Here is a 21,556-nt window from a genome sequence, read left to right on the forward strand (position 1 = left end):
ATCTTTATATTTTGTAAAATGATACATACGTAATTTATTGTCGTAAAATGATAATACACTGAACATTACAAACAGCACAGAATGAAATGATAGCGCCGAAACAACCATTAGTTGACTTGACCTAGCAACCTTTTCTCAAAAGTTTTATCTAGAGCATGACCTAAGTGACCTGATTGTATCTTGCCTCTTCGAGTAAAACGGCCATTTGTCAAACTGTTTCAGGCAAGTAAAACGCGTAATGGCGTTCCGCGAATTAAAAGGTCAAAAAGAGACATCGTATCAAACAAACCTCATGGCATGAATTTGTGTGTAATGTTTATGTTGTCCCGAATTTGTCAAACGTGTTTATGATAATATTATTTAAGAGCCTATTTTTATTGTGAAAAACAATGTCAGCAAACAAAGTAAACTGGGGCCTAGCTGCTGAAGAACAAGAAAAATCATTGCTGCAGGTGAAATAATTATAACCTATACGTTCTAGTAATGTTAATAGCCTGTAGAGGTGCGTAAGGTTAGGTCAGTAATATTATTAATTCGTTTTATGTTCTAGTTCTAGTTACATGTTTAATATGCCTATTATTATTTTATCCAACATAACTTCAGCAATCTTTGAATTTGTTATTTCTGAATTTCTTAGAAGTCATTTGTGTATAGTGCCTTAATATACCGCTTAAATAATGTCGGCTTGTAGTAATACAAAATTGGAGTTTATTTGGTAAATCTGTATTGTACGGATTAGCGCCAAAAAAAATCGTACAAATATGAAATAACTTTCATTATATGCTCTTTTACGTCCTCTTTTCAAAACCGCCTGCGGAGATAAAAAATTCCAATTACTTTTGGAGATATCGCCGTTCTTATTTTGCAATACAAGCCCTATGTAATCATTCAACAGACGCCATTTTATATTTTGCCGTGTGTGCGTGAATGCCTAAATAACAGAAATTTTCCATTAGGTAAGGTTAGTTACATGATAAATACTTCAAAATAAACGGAAATTAAAAATAATATTAATTAATTTTACTTGTATAGTTTTAAGTATTTATAATGTAACTGACCTGATCTAACAAAACGGGACAAAGGTAGATTAGGTCAGGTCAGCTACAGTATAAATACTTTGAAACTGAACGGACATTAAAAATAATAAAATTAATTTTAATGGTTGTTTACTTTTAAAGTATTTATAATGTAGCTGACCTGACCTAACAAACCGGGAAAAAGGATGAACAGTAGGAACTCACGTAATTTTCTTTTTACGTGATGTAGTCGTTCAACTACGTCGCGAAAAAAAAAAAAAAAAAAATCATACTTGTAAACAAGCAACAATGGTGGAAACGCGGGAAGCCTACGATTCACTCATCCTTCTGGACATACCCGAATACTCACGTTGGCAAGCCTTCTTTCAACAGACGAGAGGCCAACGCCCGATCGTGCATCTTCGGGTTTTTTTTTTGTTTATTGTAAATAAATATGCAACTCATGAAAACTAATGGTCAATTAGGTTATGTTAGCTACATTATAAATACTTCAAAACATTGTGGATGGTTGATTTGGTTAGGATAGCTACATTAAAAATACTGTGAAATCATGTAAACGGTTTCCTAGCGCTGGATAGCTACATATTAAAAAGTTATTTGCTAAGCAACCATAAAATGATTTTACAGTTTTTTTAATGTAGCTATACTTACCTAATATAACCAACCATCCACAGTGTTTTAAAGTATTTTTAATTACTTCTTGCTAATTTTAAGAAAAGAAGGCTAGCCAACGTGAGTATTCGGGTATGTCCAGAAGGATGTGTGAATCGTAGGCTTCCCGCTCAAACGACGCATCAGTGCACATCACGAAAATTAAAAAATTCCATATCTCCTAAAGTATTTGGAATTTCTGATCTCCGCCGGGTTTAATGAAAAGAGGAAGTAAAAGAGCACAGAATAAAGGTATTTTCGGATTTTTAATTTTTTTTTTTAAAAAATCGCCGAAAAATGAATATTAAAAAATTCGATATCTCCAAAAGTAATTGGAATTTTTAATCTCCGCAGGCGGTTCTGAAAAGAGGACGTAAGATAGCATATAATGAAAGTTATTTCATATTTGTACGATTTTTTTTGGCGCTAATCCGTACAATACAGATTTACCGTTTATTTTTTTTTCACTTCCAATAAGCCACGACTTTCAAGACTTAGAGTTACAAATTTAAAACATTAATTTTAGGCAGAAGACTTAAAAATAAATAGTGGCTTTTCCGTTAATAAAATAAAATTCAGAATTTTTTTGAAACGTTGTGGACGTTCCTCTTGGTAACCCTAATGCAGCATTTTAAAATTCCGTCTGGATACTTTGAAACTTGTACATTGGCGAGTGATGCAAATGCCTCTAAGTTGTGCATTAATAGCATAGCCAAGACTGTTTACGATGAGAGATTGGTTGATTGTTGTTGCTGCCTTCCTGTTTTCAAAAAGACTGACATATATTCATGCATCCCAATTCCTAAATCTGTGGCCCCACACAGAGAGCTATGAAAATGATAATCATCTGAATCATCACTCGAATCTCGCTGCATGTGGTTCTCCGATATGACGAACTAGACTGATCTGTCTGGGGCCACCTGGCGCAGAGAACATAGCTTACGTAGCGAACTTAGACTAGCTCTCTTTGTGGCCTCACCTTAAGAAAACAAAAGAAAAGATTTTAAAAGCAAACAGTAGGTAAATAAGTTCTACCCTCTCCCCTGAAATTTGGCATATGCTCACCTGTTTAATAAACTTAGCCTTGCATGAGTACTCATCCATAAAGGTATTCAGGACAGATATAGTTACATAATTATTCAAGTGTACATCATGAAATGAATTGTTATTCTGTACAAGAGTTGGCTTTTCTGTAAAAATAAAATAAAATATTGTAATTTTATTTTCTAGTTTCTGACATTTTTTTTTCTCTATAAATTCCCTAAAATGGTATTGCGTAACATTAAATAAATACTTTTGCGGGATAATCAAGTAAGGTTAGTAGTACAAAAAAACTAGATTGTTTTAAACTCAAATTAACAGTTATTTTCATCTTTTACCCTCTTAGCACATAACACATTTTTTCTTTTATCATAGTACCAAACACTTCTCTTCAAACAAACTTTTCACAATTTTTTTATCTAAAAAATTCTCTAGTCTCTAAGTTGGTATTGTAAAATCTCGCAACAAATGATAATTCTAATGTAGTATTAATTTTTTAGCCCAGAGTATTTAATTTTTTTCAATACTAAAATAATAACTGGAATATAGTTATTCCCGTTCCTCTTTTTCTGCAGTTTTGAAATGCCAGTCAGGTTCCGGAGCAGGAAGTGTGAAGTGGGAAGTGGGAAGTGGTGCGGTGCGAGCGTGCGTGTTCCAGCAACTGGCGAGCGTGGAGCTGCAGCCCAGGGACCTGCCCTCGCCCTCGCGCCCGCGGCCTGCGACCCCACCGTCCCGGGAGGAAGAGGCCCAGGAGAACGGCGGCGGGGGGGATGCAGGGGCCAAGGACGACGAGGAGGAGACGTGCGGACCTGCAGAGGTGTCCCTGCTGCGCAAGATAGTGCGCAAGGGGCTGGTGGAGAGCATCCACGACATCGAGGTGCAGCGCCAGAACCCGAGCTCCCCGCTCTACTCCATCAAGTCCTTCGACGAGCTGCACCTGTGAGTCACGTTCCTCAGGGGGGGGTCTGCCGTTGGATGCACAACCTTCACTGTGACTTCTTTTCTTAGTTCAAAAAAATGTTTTCACTGAAATTAAAGCTGAAGTATGGTTCACAAGTTACAAAATGTGATTTTTGTGTACTTTTTCGTTAACGGTTTCTTAAAACCTGTCCATACACAGTGGCCAGATATATTGTGAACTGTGGTGCTAGCGACCCGGGGTGTGCGAGCGACTGACAGAGGCAGGCGTCGTGTTGCAGGAAGCCCGAGCTGCTGAAGGGAGTGTACAACATGGGCTTCAACGCTCCCTCCAAGATCCAGGAGACGGCAGTGCCCACCTTGCTGGCTGACCCGTGAGTGCTCGTCGGTGAAGGGCAGGGCGGGAGGAGTCGGGGCAGAGACCCCGAAGTGATGCGAGCGCCCCTTGTTGCAGGCCCCAGAACATGATCGCACAGTCGCAGTCGGGCACGGGCAAGACGGCCGCCTTCGTGCTCGCCATGCTGAGCCGTGTCGACACCTCCAAGCCGTACCCGCAGGCGAGTGTCTGGTCGTGTCTAGCTTCCCGCTCGCCCGGCGCTGCCGCCCGCGAGGCCGTGACGGGACGCTGTGTTGCAGGCGCTGTGCCTGTCCCCCACGTACGAGCTGGCCATCCAGACGGGCGAGGTCGCGGCCAAGATGTCCCAGTTCTGCAAGGACATCAAGATCAGATACGCGGTGCGCGGGGAAGAGCGTGAGTCGTGTCCTCTCCCCCTGCTTCTCCCGGTCTCATCAGTCGTCAACATTTTATAGTTTCATTTTTGAATAATGGAAAATTATGGTGGCATTCAAGTGTTTTGTATAAAATTAATTGATAAAAAACATAACGAAGAATTTAATAGATATACTAGACGTGTGAATGTAAATCATATTTATGAAGGGTAAAAAATTTATACTTGATTGACAATTTGGCTTTAATTATTTTCAGGCAGTAATACATTTTATTTATGTTGAATGAGATCAAAATAATTAGTGTGTTATGCCTAGAGTCTAATTTGTATATTGGATTATTACATTTTAATAAACCAGTTTGTTCAGTCTTGTTGCGTGCGGTGTGTTGGCATCACCAGTGCGGCACGTGGGGGTGTGTGTCGGCAGTGGCGCGCGGCTCCCGCATCAAGGAGCACATCATCATCGGCACGCCCGGCAAGGTGCTCGACTGGGGAGTCAAGTTCAAGTTCTTTGACCTGAGCAAGATCTCGGTGTTCGTGCTGGACGAGGCGGACGTGATGATTGCAACCCAGGGCCACCAGGACCAGAGCTTCCGGATACACAAGTGAGTTGTGTGGGCCTCACAGCTGCTTCACTGCTGCCGACTCGTTTGAAACATGTGCTGTTCAACTTGGTAAAGGGATGGCACCTAAAACTTTATATTTTTACATAATATTTTCAATTTAAATATTATTTATGACTTCAATATCCAATGAAATATAGTCTGGCAAAGTTAAAAAGTATTGAAAGTCAACAATCTTGCAGCGACTAACTTCCGTCCCCATCCCTGGGTTGGGACTGTGTCCGTCAGCGGCTTCACATAACATTCAACATTTAAATTATTTGAGTGATAGTAGTAAACATTCACTAAAAAGGTTGCTAAACATTTAATAGAAATTATGAGATATAAGCAAATGAGGCATAAAACCATCCAATGGCAATAAGTTAAAATTACTTTTACAATGGATTTATCAAAAAAATTACCAACTAACATTTAATCGCAGGATGCTGCCGCGCAACTGCCAGATGATGTTCTTCTCGGCCACGTACGAGAACGACGTGATGGAGTTTGCGGAGGCGATAGTCTCGTCGCCGGTGATCATCCGGCTGAAGCGGGAGGAGGAGAGCCTGGACAACATCAAGCAGTTCTACGTGACGTGTCGCAGCGAGGAGGACAAGTTCCGCGCCATCTCCAACATCTACAGCGTCATCACCATCGGCCAGGCCATCATCTTCTGCCACGTGAGCGACCCGCGTATCACCGAGCCAATCATTTTATAGTTAATGTACACCTTTTGACGTGATAACGTCTTATAAATCGATGAACGCCGGCTGCACGTACGAAAAAGCATGACTCATTGTCACGTTCCGCCTGAGCCGTGCATGCAAGAACCGGCCAACAACGTGCGAGAAAATCTTCTATAATACCAAACAGGTTAAGACGGGCTTTTTGAAAGTAGCAATTTAAAAAATTTGATATGATGCTATAACGTAAAATTATCGTCCGTAAACCGACTTTACAGACAACCTCCCCCCCCCCCCCCCCTTTTTTTTACACACCTATTGAATGGCATTTAAAAAATTAATTAAATTATTGAAAACAACACAAACAGTAAAATGTTATATGATCTTTAAAAAACATTTATTCAATTTAATGATTGATGAAATTAATTTTGTTAATATGTTCCACTTTTTCCCAGTCTTTATCTTTCAACCTTTACAAAAATATGTTCTCTATTACAGTAGAACCCGTTTATAGTGAACCCGCCTATAATGAATTCCCGTTTATTGTGAATTTCCGTCTCGGTCCCGGCAAAATGATGTGAGGTTATGTATTAATTTATTGGATATAGCGCACAACTTTTGTCAATGTTGATACGTTTTCCCGTGTACCACGAACAAATTTTGCCGACATAATGTACATTTATCTCAAATATTTTCATTTAATTACAAGTTTTTTCACAAAACGTCTATTCTGGATCACATTGAAGTTTTTCTCCGCAATACGCTACTCGATTGTCCACTGTTCATATTATAAACAAGTCGTATTCGAGTGGCCTCGGTAGGCTACGTGTAGCCAAAGATGGTGATCAGTTTGGTGAAAATAAAAAATAGTTTTCCCTTCATAGTTAAAGAATGGGCGAATGCGTGTACATTTAATATGTTATCAAAATTAAACATAAAATACCGCCACACAAATACGTATGTACATTATAGCAGCAAATTCAATATTTTTACGTCTCATTTTTATCGTTCACGTTTCAGACATTTTGATCGAGTAAGGTTTGTAAGACTACCACTAGATAGAACTCTGTGGACTAAATTTTTCCATAGAAAGTGAGAAAATTTTGTTCCAGCTTTAGCGACTGCAATACTAAATGATACGTAGTGATCTTTGATGCGCCAAACTCGTTACTTTTCGTTTATTTACTTTTGACGGTAAAAAGAATTTCGTGTTATTAAGCTGCAAATGTGCTTCAATAAGAAATATGTACATAAAAATGGGTGAAAAATGCGGTAAAAAACATAAGGCATTATCTGTGCGAGATAAACTGGACATTATTGAAAAGATAGACTCCAACCCCACTGTCCCGCACGTGTTAATAGCAAAGGAACTGGGAATTGCAACATCCACATTAAGTACAATATTAAACAAGCTGAACAATCTTCTTTCTCAAGCTGTGAATACGTCACAGAGTATTAAACGCCTGAAAAATGGAAAATACGCCGATGTCGAAGAACCATTAATAGAAAGTTTGTACATGTGTAGTGCATTAAAAATATCTGCATTTGCTCATAAAACTATTGCTTTGAGTATTTCCATTCGTTCTTTTCTTGGCTTAGGCCAATGTGTAGTTAAGATTTTGCTTTTGAGTAGATATTGTCAATATAAAAGTTTTCCCAGCTATAAAGTTTCCCCTCTATAGTGAACATATAAACTACTCCCTTCAGATTCGTTATAACAGGGTTCTACTGTATTTAGTAAGTTTTTGCATGCATTATTTATTTTATCCCCTGGTAGTGTAGCATAATACACTCTAGTATTCTTTATTTTACTACACCTAAAAAAAATTTTACTACCTTTTGTGATTGACTTGATTTTAAAGGACTTGACTAAACAAAAATAAAAAAAGGTGGGAATCGACTCGACAAAGGTATAATTGCTAATATGGACTCGGCTTAGCTCGACAATTCACAGACTACTCCATCTCTGCCAATAAACAAAAGTTCATGCCTGCCACATTGAAGTTTTAAAGTTAAAATTTTTATTATATTTGCAAATTGAAAAGCGACGAGAAGGTTGCTGGCAGCGAGGGCTCCAACCGGAACGGGGTGGTGTGGGTGGCAGACTCGCAAGACGGCGGCCTGGCTGTCGGAGAAGATGTCGCAGGAGGGCCATGCGGTCGCGCTGCTGACGGGCGACCTCACCGTGGACCAGCGGATAGCCGTGCTGGACCGCTTCCGGGACGCCAAGGAGCGCGTGCTCATCACCACCAACGTGCTGTCCCGGGGTGAGTGGCGCGTGCCAAGCTTGTTACTTCAGAGTCTAACGTAGCAAGTGACTTCAGTCGGACATGCCAGTGGCAGCTCAGAAGTGGGCACGGAAGGCAGGCAGTCACATGTAGCAGATGCCTCGTCTTTCCTACGTAACGTGGCGGGGTTGACCGTTCCTGTCGTGTCGCATGCACACTCGATCTGGTGACAACATTAACCACTGCCTAAAAAGTACTAAATATATTGCAATTTAAAATGTTGGTGAAATTTTTTTATTAATTAAAAAGGTTCATCTCCTTTTGCACTAGTTTTAATTTTAATTGTAAGAGTGCTGTGTTTACCTGCCGAGGGGCCCCTCCCGCGTATGGGTCGTAACTATAATTTTTGGCATACAAACATAACATTTTCATGGTAAGGGTCTCCCTCAAATATGGATCATGCCATATTCTTGACATCAGTAAGGAAAGTTTGTTTGTTCATTTGTCCTTTTTTCTCGCAGCATTGGAGCAACGGATCGACATGATTTTGTGCATATAGAGATAGTTTTTGGGTCGGAGAGTGACATAGACTACACATAACTATAAAATTCCATCCCTAAAGAAGTGAAAAAGTGTTATATAGGAGGTAGGTCATTGATGTATAAACAGTGAGTTTCTGTCATTTCTCTATGTCCGCCACACGGTCACAGTGAGGTCTGGCAACTACAAGCACAAATTAAAAATACTATTTTCGACTAATTTTTTTAATAGAAAATATAAAATAGGCTGTATTCATTGCAGATAACACCTGTCACATCTTGAAAAAAAATATGTGTAATTTTTGCAGTGAAAAATTCTATCAGGAAGTTTAGGTACTTTGTGATGGAATTAATTTTGACAAGACTGGATTGGAAATAAATGTTTCAAACGCGAGGCATGTAGTAACTTACAAACACGATGATGTGTTTGTAACGAGGAGTGGCGGTGAGCGGTGTCAGCGCGGCGTGAGGCCAGTGGGGCGGCTGTGCAGGGATCGACGTGGAGCTGGTGACCATGGTGGTGAACTACGACCTGCCCATGGACCTGCACCACCGCGCCGACTGCGAGACCTACCTGCACCGCATCGGGCGCACGGGCCGCTTCGGCAAGTCCGGCCTCGCCATCAACCTCATCGACGGCCCGCAGTCCATGGCGCAGCTGCGAGACATCGAGAAGCACTTCGGTGAGCGCGCGTGATTCGACGTGTTGCCTCGTTCGCTATGATGACGAGTTGGGTTTCTCTGTTCACGGACAAACGTTCTCGCCGATTCAGTAGCCAATAAAGCCATTTCTAGTTGGTAGTTTCCCTCGAACGTCCAAACAGGCCGGCTGAAGAGGGTTTGAACACACCGTGTGCAAGGCCACACTAGTTGTGAGCTGTTGAGAGTCTCGTCAAGTTTGTTCTCCGTGTGTTTTCTAACATTCAAGCATACATATCTTGTACTGACGGTCATCTTACTGTTGAGATACTGCTGGAATGTTTTGCCATCCTACGCAGCTCGTTTCAGGGCGATCTTTAGGCTGATTGTGGCGATGCGAATCATGGAAGAGATTCAGCGGTGTGTTTTACGCACGGTGGCAAGTGTGTGCATGTGTGTGCGTGCTTGCAGGCAAGAAGATCTTCGAGCTGGACGCGCAGGACGCGGACGAGATCGGCAAGCTGGGGCGCGACTGAGGACCCTCGTCGGTTGGCAGCACTGCGCACCCCTGGCTCGTGCTTCGCACCTTTCAGAAGACATGCGTGTTTTTTTTTTATCTTTTCGTTACGTGCGTGTGGTTTTTAAACCTTGCTTTCGGCTCGGGCGTTGGAACGTACGGTCAGTTGCGTGCCTGGCAAGCAATAGTTGGTGCTGTGTGGGAGGGGTTGCAGCGTGCTGATGAACTTGAAGATGTGTGGGTGTGTTGCCGTAGTGCACAGACACAGACGAGCAGTCTGCTTACATAAAATTACGTGAAAGAACAGCACTGTGTCACAAACATTAAAGTGTCACGTAATGTTTTCATGATCTACATAAACAATAGAGTGCATTACAGTATATAACATTTATATTATGTAATTTTTTTTTCAATACTGAAATTTCACTCTAACTATAACTAATGATATATGTGTTAAATAATTTTCTAAAGTGACAATAACGAAGGACAGACGTTTACTTGCAGGGATTTAAAGTGGAGCTGTTTTCCTTGTACTGACGTAAACCTTGGTTTGTGGTTTTTCCATCCGTAGGTAAAGTTTTGTCTGCTGCCTGTGAATGCTGAACAGATACTAAATATTTAGTATGCTATAATATGCCAAATTTGGACACTAAAATAGACACAATTTTGTTTAAAAATGCCATTATATAGAGGGAATTGACATTCAAGGCAAGTTAAATATTTCAGGTAGTTTTGGCTCGCAAATCCCTCACAGATTTATTTGTAGATGATTCTGCTCACATATTTTTATATCCATTCACAAATATCTGCAAGTTATTAGTTATTTGAATCTGTAATGTTTTTAATGAGACTGTAATGAGCAAATGCAGTGGAATGATCGCAGGCATAGCACGTCAGTCTGATTCTAGAGGTTTGAAGGTTATCGAAACGAATGCGCACATCTACAACATTGCTGTTCCATGGCAGAGTCTGCCAGGCTGGTAGGAAAAGTAATTAAATATCTTGGTGGCCCTGTGCTGATTCAGCAGTTTTGAAAATTTACCAAACCAAAAAATGTACAACAGAGACCAATGTGACAGATATGATTTAAGTGTATTTTATTGGATCATGTTGGTTCCAGTTGTAAGCACAATGACTTTATTGGGTTTCAGTGATTTCTGTTGGGAGAAATTGACCGAATCACTCAAAAGTAACAGAGTGTGATGTAAAACACTAGTAAACAAATACCTTCCTGATACAATGGACATATAAGAAACACTCAGACTCGAATACGGATGATTATAACAGAAACAGACATAAATCAATAAAAAAAAACATAATAAAAAACAGAGTGCTTAATGTTAAGCACAAATGTTTCACTTTATTGTGTACAGAGCGTATCTTCTTTTACCCTACGCTTAAATTAAAATAATAATTTACAACCAATAAATGTTGGATAATTCAGTGCATGATATGCCTACTCTCTTTGGTCTTATATTTCTGCAACCAGACAAAAAAAATTTTCCCCCAAATCTCTCTGAGCCAGAAACCTATTTCACCGAAAGGGAAATTCTAGCAGAGTCAAAATTTTGGACATCTTACTAAGGCTGTGTTAAAGTGAAGGGGCAGTTGCATGATACATGCTCAGAAGAGTAAACTTCTACCAAGTGCAAGTAAGAGTGACTTAAAATTTTTTGATTAATTTACCTAAGTTCTTCATAGGCATGTAAAGCAGGAAAGTGTAATCTAGATATTCCGTACCAAATTTTAAGACTTTTATGTTTATTGGGTGTTGCGTATGTACCTATAGGGATGTGCGAATATTATTCTTTCAATTTGAATCGAAGTCGAGAAGATCCGAGTATGTTTTTAAATATCTTAAAAACAGGCAGTTGTGCAAATTCTGTAAAACTATGTTATAAATTTTTTTTCCTGGTACATGTAATTGTTAAGTTTACAATGCCCAATAAGGCAATAAACAGTAAAAGTTGAAAAACTTGGTATGAAGAGTTTTGCTGTCTCTTTCACACTTTCTGAATGCACAGTGTAAGACTAGATTTTCTTTTATTGGTTCAGCTCCACAAATGGGTGTCATAAAACTTTCTATAAGAAAAATTTTGAAATCTGTTAACATTAATTAAGATGTCCCATTACGCTCATTGTACACTTGAGCCGCATCTATCTCTCTTCCACTTGATTGGAACAACCATCGATTTGACTTTTTCGAGGCACATTAAACTTGAAACACTCCCATTCGTTTCCTACTTTTCTTATCATCGTCCTATCCTTAACAGAATAACACAGATTGCAAGAAGTTAAATAGCAAACATGTATAAAAGTTATAGTTAAAATAATCTCTTCGTTAAAGTAATAAACATATTTGAATTAATGAGTGCAAATAAAAGTAAATTTATCAATTAAATTGTAGATTTCATTTCACTCCTTTGTTTCCATACAAAATAGTGATAATTCAATAAAAGTTATTCAATTTTATTCATAAAAGTATGCAATCATTTCATCAATGTTTTGTTATACCGTTGTCACGTTAAACTATCGTCTGTAAACCGATTTTACAGACAACCAATTTTTTTTCCAACTTTTCTAGATTAAAACCAAAAAATTAATTAAAATCTTATTTGACTTATACAATTGGCAGTGCAACATGCTAGCAAACATTAACTAGCAGGTTTAATTGGAGGGTATAAAAAGCACCTGTAGTTCTGCTGATGAAACAAAATGCAAGGGTGCACAGCCTATTTTGTTTATATCTTATTGGTCAACCATACTCCATTTGTCTGCGGGATGAGAAAATCTGCAGCAAATATGGCAGTATTTGTGTACTAACTGAAGTGCTGATAAGTCTTATGTGACAGGCGAATTAAATACTTAAATCAAACAACAAACTGCAAAGTAAAAATACAAGATGAGTCAGGTCATTGAACTACGGGACATTTGTTTCTTTTCAAGTGTAAAATTATACATTTTCTTCAACAATATTGAAAACTGTTGAAATAATGTAGCAGTCATTTGTTATTTTATATATGTATTTTTTTTAAAAATGAATTACATTTTTAACTACTAGTTACCTGAAGAAAAAAAGGCATCTATAGTGTAAATTAACAAAAAAATAAAACAGCATCTTTAGTTAGATGGTAATTTTTCCAGCCCCTAATTATAACAATAAATTATTCACAAGAGTGTGTCAGCAACTCAGAAAAAATTATCTTCTTCAAACAGTCAGCACACTAAAATTGTATATAATAGATCTGGCTTGATTGTGTGGGTTAATCAAAATTACATCTCTAAAATATGCTAGAAGTGATATGCTTGAATGTGGTATTATTTTGGTGGTCACACTAAACCGCTCTGTGAAGACAAGACACTGTAATAAAAGCGGAGGGGAATGCACCAGAAACCCCGCAGAAATAAATTTTACTGTAATCTGACGGATGTTTCCAGCAACAATGCTCTATAAACGCTCAAAAAACACTTTTTTTTTTCCTTTGGCCGGTCATGCAACAATGGATTCATTTATGTCTTCGAACAATGAACGTGATAGGTTGCCGCCTCAACTCACATCGCAACCACGGGGACGGAGGAAGCAACAATGGGTTTTCGTATCCGTGCGGTGGCCTAGCGACAGCATCGGCCCTCTTTCGACCCACGCCACTTGTAAATCCCAGTGGAAGTTCCCCCTGAGGCCATGGCCCTGAACGAGCAGTGCCAGCAGCTGGAGGCGGAGTACCGCCGCGGCCTGGAGACCCTGCGCTGCGTGGAGGACGAGATCCGCGTGCTGCACTGCCAAATCATGAAGCAGTCCGAGTTCAGCTACCGCATGGCGAGCGTGCTGGGCAGCTACGTGAGCAAGGCCTCGGAGGACCCGGCCACGCTGGCGGCCATGATCGCCGACCCCGCCTTCGAGGGCCTCATGAAGCTGGCCATGGAGACCATCGTGCAGGTGCTGCCGGGGGGGGGGGGGGGTTTAGGGGTTCAAACCTCCCCCTTAGCACCAAATATTTAATTAATTTCTTATTCATCACTCAAACAAATTTCATATTAAAATTAATAAAATTTTTACCATTACAATATTTAAATTTAAGTACCGAAAACTGCTAAAATAGCACTATTTTACACCTTAAAATCCAAATTTTCCCGGGGGAGGACCCCTGGACCCCCCGCTTTAATAGGAGGGGGGGGACCATGCCTCTTAACACCCCCCATACACAAGGTTACGCCAATGGCTGCAGTGCACTGGGAATAACACTTCTCTCTGGCATGTTGGTAGTTGTGTGAGTGCTCAGCAGAACTGAATCTCAATTGTTTGAACGCCGAGAGTCCCGGACACCGGATCGCGAGTGCGTGCGGTCCTCCAGAAAAGTCACTGTATCTGATCCTAGGAAATGGCAGGTGTACCTACATCTGAACTATTTCTCCCTTTAACATCTCTATTAACTTTAAAATTAAATATCCAGGATAGCTGTTTTTTTTGGAGGAAATGTTGATCTAGCTAGGTCCCAAGTGTAGGAAATATAACATAAGAGAGAACTAAGAAAGGAATTTTTGAAAATTCATCCTCTAAAGGCCGGTCCACAACGCAACGTTTTGTACACAGTTTTAACTGCGCAGGCAAAACTATGCAAACAGAAGGTTGCAGTTTAGCCGTGTCCACATAACACAGTTTGCAGCCAAGTTTTATCCTATCAGCTATCAGTTGTGAGAATTCCTTACTTTGGCCAATTCTTTCTGGTATACCAACCTCAAAGAATTAATGTTTTTTTTTTTTTGTAATTTTATCTCTGTTAGCCGCGATGCCAACCTCTTTGTATTTTTGCACAAGTGCTTCATACGCTTGACTTTTTTTGTCCCTATCGCTATATTCTTTTGATTTGACCCGCCACAAACATAGAAAGGACTTGTACAGACCAATGAACTCTGTTAGAAATTCACGTGAACACTGTCGCGAATCGGTCATCGTTAAACAGATTACACTGTTCCGGCACAAATACCGAGGGAGAACTGAGCCCGTGTACGGAGAAGACGGAGGAAGTGTCCACACGCTACGACAAGTCTGTGCAGGTCGACTAAACTGCGCGGACATAAATGCTCTTGGCCACAGTTTTCCTTCGTGTTCCGTCTCCGCGGAGTTCACAAAACTGCGCAGTTTTCCTGTCTACACGCTACGTCTTGTATACAACGATGTGACCTGCGCAGGTAAATCGTTGCTGAAAACGGTGCGTGTGGACCGACTTTAAGGGGGTTAAATAAGGGATGAAAGTTTGTATGGAAGTTTGTCATTTTTGAAGTTAGAAAAATGTAAATTGGTGTCTCCATTTTTGAAGTTAGAAAAATGGAAATTGGTGTCTCTAAGCGTTTGTTTATAAATAAAGGCCGTCGAGGGTTTTCTGGTAATTCATCATAAATGAAGATCAAATACTTTTGAATTGTGCACACTGCTAAGGATACTTTAATAGTCAGTTAAAAATGGCATCTGTAGCGAGATGCTAATCTCACCGGCCCCATGCGACTACTTCCTCGTGGTGGTGCTGAAGGTGGGCAAGCGAGGCCTGACCAAGAAATCGGAAGAGGACGGCCGGTTCATCATGTCGCTGCTGGGCGTGCTGTCCAACGTGGCCAGGGACGAAGGGGGCAGGCGGTACCTCCTGCAGCCCCGGTGCCAGGACATGGTGGACCGCCTCGTGCAACTGCTGCTGTCCCCGTCCAGGCAGTTCCGAGACGACGAGTTCGAGGCCTGCTCCTTCAAGGACTACTTGAAGGTACCCCAGGGAGAAGTAGCGTCCACAAGAGATTGGAATCTGCAGGTTTTCAACCAGTGTTCAGGCTTTGCGACTCGCACCCTTGTGTGGTTCAGTGTGACGTGTGCTCTTTTTGCGTTTTGAGTCGGCAGCGTTCAAGATGGCGCCGGCCTGTGTATAATGTTCGTTTGTGTCGGTCATTTCTATCATTTCGTCATTGTAGTTTTATTCACCCGGTCAAATTCTAGCTACCGAAATGGTGTTCTGGAAGATCGTCGAAACGAATAACAAAGAACAGGTTGTCAAACATTCTTAAAAATCAGGGGAAAATCAACGCAGTTGAAATTGGTCATGAAAAGTCAGGCAATTCACTTGAAATCCTGGAAAAATCATGTAAATTCTCCAGTGATAGTTATTTGAAGGGAAAATGCTATGCTCTTGTTTGCCATCACTCATATTGTAAAAGTATTTTTTTTAACAGACTTTTAGTGCATAATCATACACTACGGTGACGCATGCAAGCATGCAAGCTTGAACTAGACCAGTTATGGAGATGGTGGGGACTAGATTTTCCTTTTGTTAGATAGAGTGGGGGTAGAGAGGAAAAAGACCAAGAACCAGAGGACAACATCAGTGCTGTGTTTCTTACTTGGCAATAGCTGACACTTGAACCAAACTTTACTTGTATTCTACTGAAGACAGATATAGGCCTATGGTGCGACCTATATTCCAGGGCGACTCTTATGGTTAAATGTTAAATTTTTATGCCCACATTAAAGGTGTGACCCATATGTAGAGGAAACTCTTCAGCAGGTAAATAAGTTAATCATGAATATGCGATGACATAGTCTTTAAGTTCTTTAAATGATTCATGTACATAATGAGAAATTTTGATTAAATACAATTTTATTGGATATACGCCAATGCAGTTTTGCACTGTATGTCATTGAAAACCTTAAAGAATGCAAAAATAAAAAATAGGTCGCAAAGGCAGACCTGGTTTGTGGATTTTTAGGACGCCATAAAAGTGAGGTGGCTTACTGCTGGTTTGTGTAAGGGTGCTCCTGGTTTTGTCTGGTTGTGGCTCTGATGATGTTTCAACACTTTGCACTCAATGCTGGGAGTTGGCTCTTTGCTCAAATGCATGATATTGGTGAATTCTTCGACATGGTCTGTTCCTTCTAGTGTGACTGTAGCACGACCCTTGTCAGCAGGAAGGACGATGATGTTGGAATCAATGTTCAGTGTTTTTATGGCTCTTAGCTCATCAGGAGATATGATACCTGGCTGATGAAATGGCGGTCCGTAGAGTCCACCGAAACTTCTCCTTTTGGACTGCTGGCTGTTTGAATATTGGACTATTTGAATCAACATTACCCAGTCAGGTCACTAAAGCCATATATTTCCTCTGACGAGTTCTAAGCCATCAATACACAGAAAGTTGATTCTGACATTGTCATCCTTCCCGCTGACAAGAGCCGGGCCACAGTAATACCAGACAGAACAGTCTATGATGACAGAATCACCAACCTGATTACCTCAGACAAATATGTACACTTGGACAAACACACAACTTCTAGCATTGAACGTAAAGTGTATCAGACCGTGAAAATCTCCAGAGCTACATACGACACGAAACTTGTGTTTCACTCGCTGAGAGGTTAGGTGTGCCATCTTCAACTCTTAAACACAATAATTGTGAAAAATCGTGAGATCATTGAAGGAAATGCAGCCCAGTGTGTTGATAAAGTACTGTATTTTATTAATATTCTTAACCTGTAAATGCCTGTTGTTGCAATGAATTGGTAGTTAAAAAAAAAATACGAAAGTACATACTATACATTTACTGTATGTAGGCCCTATGCTTACCTATACTCTATACAGAATGTAAATGTAGGACTTTAATGTTAATTATTCTATTTAGATATGCTCCAGACACACTTAATAATTATGTGTATATCAGAGTATGGTAGGCCTAAGTTAAAGTCGTATATCATTGTTCTCTGAGCAAAAATTTTTTTTCCATATATTTCCTTTAATTTACACTATCCCGCATTTTACAACACTTTTAGACACCCCCTTGAATAGTGCAGATAAAAGGGGTTCTACCGTATGTTGCCGTGGACTGTGGCGCAGCTGAGCGCAATGCAGATCCTGAGCTCCCTGGGCGAGGACGCGCAAGGCGCGGCCCAGCTCAGCACGGCGGAGGACGTGTTCGCTGCCATCAGGGGCGCCGTGCGCACGGACACCTGGAACCCCATCAGGAAGCCAGCCCTGCGACTGCTGCAGAGGCTGCTGGACTGCCTGACGGAGCAGCGGGCGTTCGCGCGGGCCACCCAGGTACGCTCACGCCCGGGGCGCTGCCTCGCCCGTCACTCACCCGCAGGCCTGTGCCGACATTTAAACTTTCAAATATCAACATGAATAACATAGTATTTGAATTCAAATACATACGTACACTTTTAAATAGCAAAAAAAAATTTGACTTTATGATATTAATACTTTTGGAATTTTTTTCTGACCTGATAACGTCTCATAAATCGATGAACGCCGGCTGCACGCACGAAAAATCGTCACGTTCCGCATGAGCCTAGCGTTGCAAGTACCGGCTGACCACCGCGCGAGGAAAATCTTCTATAATATCAAACAGGTTAAGGGGGGGCTTTTTAACCAATTGTTCGTCGTTATATTTAAACAAATTATTTAAATTAAATTTGCAAAAACTGTAAATAATATTTGAAAATTAAAAAGTATGAAATTTTTCATCAATGTTTTCTTATGACGTCATCACGTAGAATTATCGTCCGTAAACCGACTTTACAGACAACCCCCCTTTTTGTTTGTTGATATTTGTGTTCCAATCTGATTGGAAGTACGAATCAGATAATTGGCACAGGCCTGCTCACCAGGGCGTTGTTCCAAACGAGCGTGGTCGCCCGAGTGCACACGCCACGTGCCGTGTGCCGTGTGCGCAGGCGCTGGGCCCGCTGGACTACTACCGGAACCTGCAGATGTGCGCGGACGAGGAGCTCAAGGCCGCGGCCGAGGGGGTCGTCAAGAGCCTGGACGAGGCGCAGGCCCGCTTCACGAGCCCCCAGCAGGGGGACACCGGGGCCGACCTCCCCGCCACCCTCTGAGGTCGCCTCCAGTCGGCATCCGGCCACTCGCTCCGTGCGCGGAGTAGCGCAATAAACCCACCTCTCTAGGCCACACAATCCTGCTTTCATTTATAGCATTATAGCCCTTTAAAATTGGCGATATCCAGGGCCTGCGCGTCTACACAGGCGAACTAGGCAACCGCCCAGGGCGCCAAGTAGCTGGGGGCGGCGCAGCACGACACATAGCAGCTGATACAATATGTTTAACGATTATTGAAACTAGATGAAAATGGATTTTTGTAACAGTTTGGAATTTTTATATTGATATAAGTAATTATTTAAAGTCCACGGTGACCTGTTTATTATTTGTAATAAGTAAAAATGTCAAAAAAAAAAAAAAAAAAAACACAAGCCTGCTTACATTTGATTGTTGAAAAAATCTTAGGCTTACGTGATGTATTTTGAGGCAAGGAAAATTTATTTTTTGGGGTGTCCGGCAGGGGGGGGGGGGGAAATGGGGGGGGGGAGCATTAAGGTTTTTCGCCTAGGGCACCAATTTACCTTGCACCGGCCCTGGCTATCAGACGAATTATGATTAAAAATGCCATGAATACCAACCTGTGTAAGCCCTAATCTGATATGCTGAATTGTACACAACAGAGCGAACTTTAAGGTGAGATATACTTTCTCTCTTTCAGAGCACAAAATCATTGTAGGTGGATATAAGGGAAATAGGCTGTTTTTACTGTTTTAATTTAAGTTGGTACAATAATCTGGGATCCGAAGGTAACTTGTTCTCACTCAGTGTAATTGAGCTTTGTCTTAACTCAATTCTGAAACAGTTTTATTTTATCATTGCTAGTAGTTTCTGTCATCATTCCGAGGGTATGTTCTAAAGAAAAACAAAATCCTGAATTTGGCCAAAGGTGAATACCTATTCGTGCTTGTTCGGTTGCGGTACGATGGATGTGCACATCGTAGGCATCCCCTGGACCACAGAGTCACATACCTATCTGTGTACGGATATGCCTATCTGGATAAGGAGCCACGTCCGAACATTTCCGAAGGTATTATGAAAAAACACAGTATTGCAAGGATTTATATATTTTATGATTATAGAGTCTTTTAAATGATGCTAATCAAACCTAATTAAACTTTCATTTTAGTTACGATAACCTACCCTAGCTCCCCCAAAAAATAAAGAACTTTTATTGATTACACTGAATAAACCTAACCCAACTTTTTTTTTTACTATGGGTAACTTAGGAACTGTTTGGTTGTGGCTGTTAACTGTAGGTTATCCTTTCGATACAGCTCAACATTTTCAAGAAGACAAAATCATCACCACCACTCCACTAGTTAAAAATCTTATTAAGCGTGATAAAATTAATTGGAATCGTAGTATCAATAATAAGGTTAAGAATAACCCTAAAAAATTCTGGAGATATGTCAATGTTATGAAAAATGGTTATAGTGAATCCCATTCTCTTAATGTCAATGGTGATATCTGTAATGATCCTGGTATTCTTTCTAATGTCTTTGCTAAGTACTTTGCTAGTGTATATGTACCATCCACCAACCACCCTCGTATCATTGATCCCGATATTATTCACGATTCAATTCCTGTATCATTCTTATCAGAAAGCCAGGTCTTATGGGGAATTAAATCATTAAAACCAACTATGTCTACTGGTCCTGACGGTATACCAAATTTCATTATTAAAGGCTGCTCTTTTATTCTAATGCCTCTATTGTTGCATCTATTTAATACAAGTCTAAAATCACAAGTATTTCCCACTAAATGGAAAATAGCTAAGGTTATTCCCATACATAAAAAGGGTAGTAAACTCAGTGTATTTAATTATAGGCCTATATCATTATTAAATGGCTTTACTAAAATCTTTGAAAAAATAATATTTAAACATATTAACTTTCCAATAAACAACAGATTAGCTCCTAATCAGCATGGCTTTAGAAATAGTATGACAACTTCTACTAATCTTCTCTCATTTATTAATCCTATATACAATAAAGTTACAACAAGGGGGCAGGTTGATGCATGTTATTTTGATCTGGCTAAAGCCTTTGATACTGTCAATCACTCCATTTTACTAGCTAAACTTTCTAACTTCGGTCTCTGTAATAATTATATAACCTGGTTTACTAGTTACCTTAAAGATAGATGTTTCTTTGTTTCACTTAATAAAAAAACTTCTACTTTATATCATGCTACTTCTGGTGTGCCTCAAGGGGGTACTTTATCTCCCTTATTATTCAATATTTATATCAATGATATTTTTAAAGTTCTTCATCATACTACTGGTTTTCTGTTTGCTGATGATCTTAAAATATCCAGAGAAATTTCCTCCTTAAATGACTGTCTGCTTCTTCAATCTGATATTACTGAAATTGATAATTGGTGCAAAATGAATTTAGTTTCACTTAACAAAGATAAAACAAAAATTATTTCTTTCACAAGGAAAATTCATCCAGTTAAATATGATTATTTTCTTGACAACTCAAAAATTTCCAAATCTCTTAGTTTAAAAGATCTTGGTGTTATTCTTGATTCCAAACTATTCTTTCATCAACATGTTAATTCTTTAGTATCCTTTTCCCGTAGAACCTTATATTTAATAAATTATATAACTTACTATGCATCTAATATTGAATCCATTCTTACTCTTTATTTGTCCTTAGTTAGAAGTAAACTCGAATATTGCTCAGTTATCTGGAACAGTATTAACACCACCGGCAGTGACAAAATTGAATCCATACAAAATAAATTTTTCAAAATAATTAGTTCTAGACACCATCAATTACCCAAATTAGAATCTCTTTCAAATCGTCGCATCCATCTGGATGCCCTGTTTGTGTTTAAGTGCTATAGTTCAAAAATTAATTGCTTATACTTACTTGATAACTCTGGTATTCGAGTCCCGCAGTTCAAAAGCCGCCTTCGATCCCTATTATGTTCCTTACACAATAATAATGATTTAATTTACAGACTTATCTCAAATTTCAATAAATATGAAAATTTTATTAAAAACTTCAAATTTTAATTTTTATGATTACCCTAATATTCTGAGTAATTTTATAATCCTGTTTATTCTTCCAATTTTAGATCAATTAGTTAAAATTAT

The 21,556-nt window shown here is 39.8% G+C and overlaps 2 protein-coding genes across 2 annotated transcripts; both read left to right on the forward strand.

The window, feature by feature from the left end:
* The first annotated feature begins 204 nt into the window (after positions 1-204).
* Positions 205-10,909, forward strand: LOC134536198 (DEAD-box helicase Dbp80-like). Its single transcript, XM_063375847.1, has 10 exons — positions 205-452; positions 3,388-3,668; positions 3,929-4,021; positions 4,102-4,204; positions 4,284-4,398; positions 4,803-4,980; positions 5,420-5,657; positions 7,765-7,927; positions 8,919-9,110; positions 9,538-10,909. Exons 1-10 carry the CDS (start codon positions 390-392, stop codon positions 9,600-9,602), a joined length of 1,491 nt encoding a protein of 496 aa, XP_063231917.1. The 5' UTR covers positions 205-389; the 3' UTR covers positions 9,603-10,909.
* Positions 10,910-13,171: 2,262 nt separating this feature from the next.
* On the forward strand, positions 13,172-18,530 carry LOC134536199 (uncharacterized). Its single transcript, XM_063375848.1, has 4 exons — positions 13,172-13,520; positions 15,112-15,336; positions 17,452-17,655; positions 18,291-18,530. The coding sequence occupies exons 1-4, from the start codon at positions 13,266-13,268 to the stop codon at positions 18,450-18,452; spliced, it is 846 nt and encodes a 281-aa protein (XP_063231918.1). The 5' UTR covers positions 13,172-13,265; the 3' UTR covers positions 18,453-18,530.
* The last annotated feature ends 3,026 nt before the right edge of the window (positions 18,531-21,556 follow it).

The sequence above is a fragment of the Bacillus rossius genome, chromosome 10 (genome assembly GCF_032445375.1).
Source record: "Bacillus rossius redtenbacheri isolate Brsri chromosome 10, Brsri_v3, whole genome shotgun sequence".
NCBI lineage: Eukaryota > Metazoa > Arthropoda > Insecta > Phasmatodea > Bacillidae > Bacillus > Bacillus rossius.